The 7,505-nt window shown below is 49.8% G+C and overlaps 1 protein-coding gene across 1 annotated transcript in view; it reads left to right on the forward strand.

Moving 5' to 3' along the window:
• Positions 1-7,505, forward strand: part of SNX30 (sorting nexin family member 30) — a 110,309-nt gene that overhangs the window by 8,298 nt on the left and 94,506 nt on the right. Inside the window, exon 3 of the mRNA XM_006771232.2 lies at positions 1-108. Coding sequence (XP_006771295.1) covers positions 1-108 — 108 coding nt within the window. The remainder of the gene's footprint in view (positions 109-7,505) is intronic.

Consider the following 7,505-nt stretch of genomic DNA (forward strand, 5'->3'; position numbering starts at 1 on the left):
CTGCGCGACATGCCTCACCCGCTGGCCGGCTCCAGCAGCGAGGAGGGGGTGGGCGGCGACAGCACGCCCAGCCCGGACCTGCTGATGGCCCGCAGCTTCGGCGACAAGGTGGGACGCGCTTAGCTGGGGATCGGGAGGGTCGTGTCTCTCCCGAAGGGGATGATGGATCCCCAGCTCCCTTGGGCACCGGGTCGCGCCCACCCTGGCGCCCCTTCCCGGGGGGTGGTGGTGGGGTGGGGCACAGCCGTACCCTTGCCCCCAGAGCCTTTCCTTTGGAAAAGGCGTTTCCTCTCTGCCGCCCCCGTGGGGTCGCAGCCGCGGGGGAAGCGGCCGGAGGGGACGGGCTTGCCAGGCTGTGACGGGTCTGGAGCTCTGGTGAGAGAGAGCTGGTCGGAGGGGTCCCGCCTGCAGGTTGGTGCTGGGCGCCTGTGCCCTGGGATGGGGTCCCAAGTTCCTCCTGGCGCATCCCCGGAGGCTGCGCTGCAAAGTAACTTGTAGGTCCCTCAGTTGGCTGGAGCTGCCAAGAAGTACGAGTTAATGGTTTTCTGCAGCAGGTCTGGGCAGCGTCGGTCTCACTGGCAGTCATCTTCCCCCGTCTGTCATGTGGGGCGGGATCTTTGTTTAGGTTTGTTGTGTGCCCTGAGAAGTCACCTGACTCAGACCCCAGCGGCCGGGGGAGACTCAGCTGTGGTTTTCTGTCTGGGCTCCCTTCACCTCTGACGGCCTCCCACACTATTTAGGTTTGGCAGACACTGGTTTTGTGGTTGATGGAAAGAAAGCTCGCCCTTTGACCTTCTTTGTGCAGAGAGAGGCTCCTGATTTTCTCTGAGCAGCGTAACCCTCTTGCTGCTTTGAGAGACAGCAGAGCCCAGTGGCGGGGAAGGGGCCGCATCCCCCTCCCCCATCGCCAGGTCAGCTGTGACCAGGGCTTGAGCCGCGATTGTACTAGTGCTGCTGTTGACATTCGTTACTAGTTGCAGAAATTAGAATTGTTCTCAACATTTGTGATCAGGATTTCCTCCTCCTAGTAAAAGATGAAATGAATTCCTTCTTGTTCTACTACTAAGTGAAATTAGGGACCATTGATTCTTTAAAAAAAATGTTCTTATTGATTTTTAGAGAGAAAGGAAGGGGGAGAGAGAGAGAGAGAGAGAGAGAGAGAGAGAGAGAGAGAGAAACATCGATGAGAGAGAAGCATCAGTTGACTGCCTCCTGCTTGCCCCCACTGGGGATTGAGCCACAACCCAGGCATGTGCCCTGACTAGGAATCCAACTGGGGACATTTTGGTGCATGGGATGATATTCAACCAACTGAGCCACACTAGCCAGGCTCCATTGATTTTTTTTTAGGGAGAGTAGAAAGGGGAGGGGGCGAGAGAGAGAGAGAAGAGAGAGAGAGAGAGAGAGAGAGAGAGAGAGAGAGAAGACATCAATTGGGCCAGGGATCAAACCTGCAACCTAGGCACATGCCTTTTACCAGGAATTGAACCCGAGACCTTCGGTGCATGGGCCGACCCTCTGACCACTGAGAACACTGGCCAGGGATAATTATTGAATATTTAATAAGTCTCCATAGAGCTGTAAGGAACACCAAAATGACATCATTCCCAAGGGTCTGATTTATAGTAATTCATTTTTCCTTAGAGGCTAAGCAATATCATTTGTTTCTCTGGGAGTAACCTTTTCCTTGGATCTTGGCATGTGCATATATGTTTTCATAACTCTGGAGAAATTTCTGTAGAGAGAAGCTGACAGGCATCAAAGGTGAATCAGGACCAGTGGAAGGAAGGCTTCCCTTTGCCCTGCTTTTTCTTGCCTGGGCAGCAGGCAGGGCAGGTAGGAGCACTGAATGCGCCGGTCTGTCTTTAAAAAGAAGCCTGTTCTGCCCTAGCCGGTTTGGCTCAGTGGGATAGAGCATTGGCCTGTGGACTGAAGGGTTCTGGATTCCATTCTGGTCAAGGGCACGTACCTGGGTTGCAGGCTCAATCCCCGGCCCTGGTCGGGGTGCATGCAGGAGACAACCAATGGATGTGTCTTTCTCACATCGATCTTTCTCTCTCTGTCTCTATACCTCCCTTCTACTCTCTCTAAAAATCAATGAAAAAGTATCCTTGGGTGAGGATAAATAAACAAGAAAAAAAGAAGCCTGTTTTCTTGGCTTTTGGGATGTCAGGGTTGTGATCCTAGACGTCACAGAGTCAGTTCTGGGCTTGGAGAATGAGGATTTGACAGGCTGCTTTTAGTGCGGGGGATTATTATATTACGCGAGGGGAATTGCTTTCTGTGGGCCCAGGACGGTGCCATGCACAGGGATGCCTGTGCCCCGGTCCAGCAAACAGTTCCGCATGGCCTCTGGGGTACTGGGAGGAGGGAAAGACCATGGCCTCTCCACCCACAAAATCTAAAATCATTCAAACCCTGGAGTAATGGGAGGAACCCTTTCTACTAAGAGTTGCTAAGACTAATTCTTTTAAAGCAGCTTAGCTCACCAGGCCCTCTACCACTACATCCTTCATCTCCAGCTAAAATGTAAGTAAACCACTGGTCCATCCCTCTTTTTTTTACTTTCATCTGCAAACCGCTCTGGGCTGCTTCTCCCCTGACTCAGTCTCCAACTCCCATGTGCCTTCCCAAACTTCACATCAGTCCCTCTTAAGCCCCAGTGGTGGCTGACATCCCCACCCACACCCTCAGCCTGTTTACTGAGCTCTTCTGTCTCCTTCCAGCTCCCTTAGGCCACTGCTTCCCCTGAAGCCTTTGAAATGGAGGTGTCTTTTCCTCCTGTACTCCATGCACATCAGGTTCAGGAGATAAAAGTTAGTGTCCTTTCTCTCCACCAACCAGATTCTGCTCCTTGGAGGGTCGCGCCTTTTTATTTGTTCCGTCAGCAAATATTTGAAGGCCTGCTAAGAGTCAGGCACTGTTCTGGGAACTTGAGATGAATCAACCAGTTGAAGACTCTTGCCCTCATTGGGTACATTTACTGTATTATGTAATAAATGCTGTGGAAGGAAGAAGCAATAGTGCAGGGAGGGGAGTGTTCAGGATCACTGGCTGTGAGGGTGGGATACGGGCAGGCCTTATCGAGAACTTGAGATTGGAGCAGAGAGGGGAAGGAAGTGAGGCAGTTTGTGAGTGGATGTCTGGAGGGGTGTCCAGGTGGGAGGAACAGCCAAAGCAGGGGCCTGTCGGCACATTTTCGGGGTGTCAGGGACTAGCCCAGAGGCCAGTGTGGCTAGGGCAGAGTAAGCAATGGGAAGTCATAGGTTGAGGGTGTGGTGCGATGGGGGCAGACTGTGTAGGGCCTGGTAGGCCACCTCGAGAACTTTAGCCTTTACTTTGGGAGTCATTGCAGGGTCTTGAGCAGAAGGAGGGCATGGTTTGGCTTATGTGTTGAAAAAGGTCACACAGGCTGTTGAATTGAGAATCCTTTGTTTGACTCTACTACTGGGTTAGGTTTCTTTTTAGTTAAAAGGTCATAAACCAAAGGCAAATTGGCTCGTGTTATTGAAGAGCCCCAGGTATCTGGCTTCAGGGATGGCTGGAACTGGATATTCAAATGATGTCGGGAATCTGCCACCTTCCTCTTGTCTCTGCATTCTTCTGTGTTAGCTTTATTCTCCGGCTGGGGAAGGGATATGTTGTACAAACAAGCTGCACAACTACAGCAGAAAGAGAGCACCTCTTTCCTGATAGTTCCAGCAAAAGCTTGGGTTGGTGTCTCATGGACCTAAATTGGGTCAGGCGCTGAAGACAATCTTTGTAACTTGGGTGGCTCAGACCTGACACTGGTCCTTATCTTTAGAGTGTGGAGAAAGGAAGTTTTAATATGTGTGTTTGAACTGTGAAATATATATCCAAAGTATATAAAATGCATCTCTTTAATCTAACGAATAAAATCCTATATAATAAAGATCTAATATTCAAATGGTCATCACGCCATCACGCCGTAATGACTCAGACACTCAACACTGGGGAGAGAGGAATGGGGACCAGCCAGACACAATTGAGCTTTTGAGAGAGGAATGGGGACCATCCAGGCACAAATGAGCTTGCAAGAGAGGAATGGGGACCAGCCAGGCTGTGGCCCAGGAGAGGAACAAGTTGCCAGGCACCAGCGTCTGCGGCCCGGGAGAGGGACAATCTGCCCACCCCACAGTCCTGGGCACTAGCGCCTGTGGCTGCGGCCCAGGAGAAGGATAAGTTGCCTGCCCCGCAGTCCTGGGTGCCTGCAGCTGCAGCCCAGGCGAAGCTGCTGCCCATGGTCCCCTGCGGCTGTGGCCAGCCCGGGCAAAGCCAGCCCGGGTCCTGGGTGCCTTCGGCTGGCCAGAGGGAGGGAATCCTGGGTCCTGGGTATGGGGTGAGGCAGAGGCGGTTAGGGGCAATCAGGTCAGCAAGGGAAAAGTTAGGGGCAATCAGGCCAGTAGGGGAGTAGTTAAGAGCAATCAGGCAGGCAGGCAGGCAGGCAGAGGGGTTAGGGGCGATCAGGCAGGCAGGCAGGCGAGCAGTTAGGAGCCAGAGTTCCCGGATTGCGAGAGGCAGTCGGACGTCCCCCGAGGGTTCCTGGATTGGAAAGGGTGCAGGCTGGGGACCCACCCCCCATGTATGAATTTCATGCACTGGGCCTCTAGGGTATCTATATGGTTTAAAAAATAATAACATGGCCCTAACCGGCTTGGCTCAGTGGATAGAACGTCGGGCTGCAGACTGAAGGGTCCCAGGTTCGATTCCGGTCAAGGGCATGTACCTTGGCTGCCCTTGAGGCACATCCCCAGTAGGGGGTGTGCAGGAGGCAGCCGATCGATTTTTTTCTCTCATCGATGTTTCTAACTCTCTATCCCTCTCCCTTCCTCTCTGTAAAAACTCAATAAAATATATTTAAAAAATAATAATAACATGAACACTCATGTTCCTATCCTCCAGGTTAAACTATAGAATATTACGAATATTTTGGAAGTCCTCTCGGTGCCTGAGGAGGAAAGAGGTGGCCTCAAAAGCAAAGTGAAGATGCTTTTATTAGAAATAGGACTGATGGATATTGGACAAGCAGAAACAACAAATGTCCATTGCAGACCTTCCACTACCTTTTTCTTCCCACTCCTATTCGTTAAAATCTTTAGACCCCTCTCTCTTCAACTCACTGTTGTCTCAAATCATGCCCTCACCTCACGGAACTCTATCCAAAATTCTCAGGATTTAAATTTTTATTTTATTTTAGTGTGCATGTTTTTTTACCCTATTTCCAGTCACCTTCACTTCTTTTTTTGAAATCAACTGCCCTCTCCCATGGCCATACCCTTGTACTGTAACATCAAAACTCTTCCTGCTCAGAGATAATGCCATCAGATGCCATCTTTTCTTGCCTTACTCTCTCTTTAGTCAGTAATAGCTGACTACACCTGTTCTCTGACCTCCTGCATTCACCTACTTCCTCTGTAGTCCATGGCTCATCTGGTCAGTTGCTCCTGCCCCTGCCTTTTACTCAGTTTCTTTGCTTTCCTTCTTTTATGTCTAATCTGGGTCATCCCCTTTGTTCATGTCTTTTGCCTACACCTCGGGCTGAAGGTACCGTGAGAATTCCTGCCCATGTAAAACCACAAATTCCAGCTACACTTGGGGCCTCTGGCTGGGGACTCCTGTCTTTCCATAGCCGGCCCCCATTCAGCACTGTGGCTAATCTCAAGCTTTTCTCTACTCCTCACACCCTTCACCCCTCTACTCCACCCTTGCTTCTGCTAATGGCCTCGTTTTCTAGCTCAGAAAAGATAGAAGCCATAGTCAAATAACTTCACCAAAATCCAAAGTGTTCTGAACCTGCAGCCATCCTTGCGTTCTGCCCCCTGTTGAGTAGAAGAGATTCTCAGTGGACCCTGGACTGTACAGCCCGCCCCTCTGCCTCTTGGAGACCAGACCCTGCTCTGTTGTCCTCCTGCCTCACGATTTCGGACTCCCTCTCAACTGGCTCAGTCCCGTCAATATTTAAACATTCAGGTTGCTCTCGTTTCTAAAATGAAGCAAGAGTGAAGAAAACGCTGCTTCTCTTGCATCTCCTGTCTGATTTTGTGACTCCTCTTCAGAGCCAAACTTCTTGAGAGAAAGGTTTGCTCCTCTTGTCTCTCCTTCCTAACCTCTCTGGCTTACTGGCCAGCCTCCCGCTGTCTGGTTTCTGACTTTCCTGTTCTGGGCTCCTCGTGACTTCCTTATTGCTAAATCCAGGAGATAGATGCCTTGCAGCCCTTATCGCACCTGACCTCTTGGTTGCACTTGATCCTGTTGAATACCTCCCTGCTTGAAACACTGTGCTGGGCTTTGTGTGTTGGAGAGTGCACTCTGGGGCCAGGTTGTCTGGATTTGAGTCCCAGCTCCACTACTTACAGCCTTTGGAACAGCAAATTATTTTCTCTCTCTGAGCCTCAGTTTCCTCATCTTAAAAGGGGGATAACAGAGGTACCTACATCACAGGGTTGCTATGGTAATCCGTTGAGTTCATTTCAAAAACGCACTCCCATGAGAGTATCTGGTATATAGCGAGCCTTTCATAAATGTGAGGTGGTGGTGGTTGTTTTTATTCCTAGCTTTTTTGGTGTGTGTGTGTTTTTTTGCCTAGTCTTTGTCAATTTCTGTATTAGTTGCAGTCCAGTTAGGAAATAAAAACCACTGTAGGTATTTCAAACTGAAAGACTATAATACAGGGAATTAGTTACATAAGTGATGGAAAACATGAGAAACCTGGCAGAGGACAGAGCCGTAACCTGGAGAGTAGCAGTAGCAGGTTGGGAAGCAAGCAGGAGCCAAAGGTTGTCAAGATGACTGAGATGCAGTTTGAAGTCAGGAGTTAAGGACAGAGTTGCCCGGACCCTACGGTTGAAAGCCCACGAAAACGTCAAGGCTTAGCACAATGGTGCAGGGAAGCTCTTCTTTATTATATATGCATAATTCCAATAGGTCTGAATAGAGATGTGGGTGGAAGATGCAGAGGTCGCGGTCAGAATTTAGACCAAGTAGATATTGACAGTCACATGGAAGGCAGGAGGTCATAGCAGCTTGGTGGCTTAGGGGGAAAGACTGGGTTGAGGAAAGTTCTTCAGGATAAGGGAGAATTGAGTGTTAGTGGAGTTTATGGAGAAGACACGTTCCATGATAAATAAGAGTCTCTCAAATGAAAATAAGTACATAAATAACAGCTTGGCAAAAGTGCACTGATTCATGTATGAGCAATTGGGTTTGTTTACTTGATATTAGAGGGGTCATATGCTGTCTGACATCTGTTTTGCCCCAGATATGAGAATTCCTCATTTTGACTGCCCCAACAAGGATCAGGAATTCTTGTCCTGGGTGTGTGTGTGAGTGTGTGTGGCGATGTGTGTGTGCGCGTGTGTATATGTGTGAGTGTGTGTGTTTGAATATGGTCATGAGTGAGAGGGTAAAACTTGAGTGATGTAAAGATCTGCCCAGGACATATGGGGCTCTTGAAAAATGAATTGGAAGAGAACCAGGAGGTATGG

This window comes from Myotis davidii, unplaced genomic scaffold (genome assembly GCF_000327345.1).
Source record: "Myotis davidii unplaced genomic scaffold, ASM32734v1 scaffold64, whole genome shotgun sequence".
NCBI classification, from domain to species: domain Eukaryota; kingdom Metazoa; phylum Chordata; class Mammalia; order Chiroptera; family Vespertilionidae; genus Myotis; species Myotis davidii.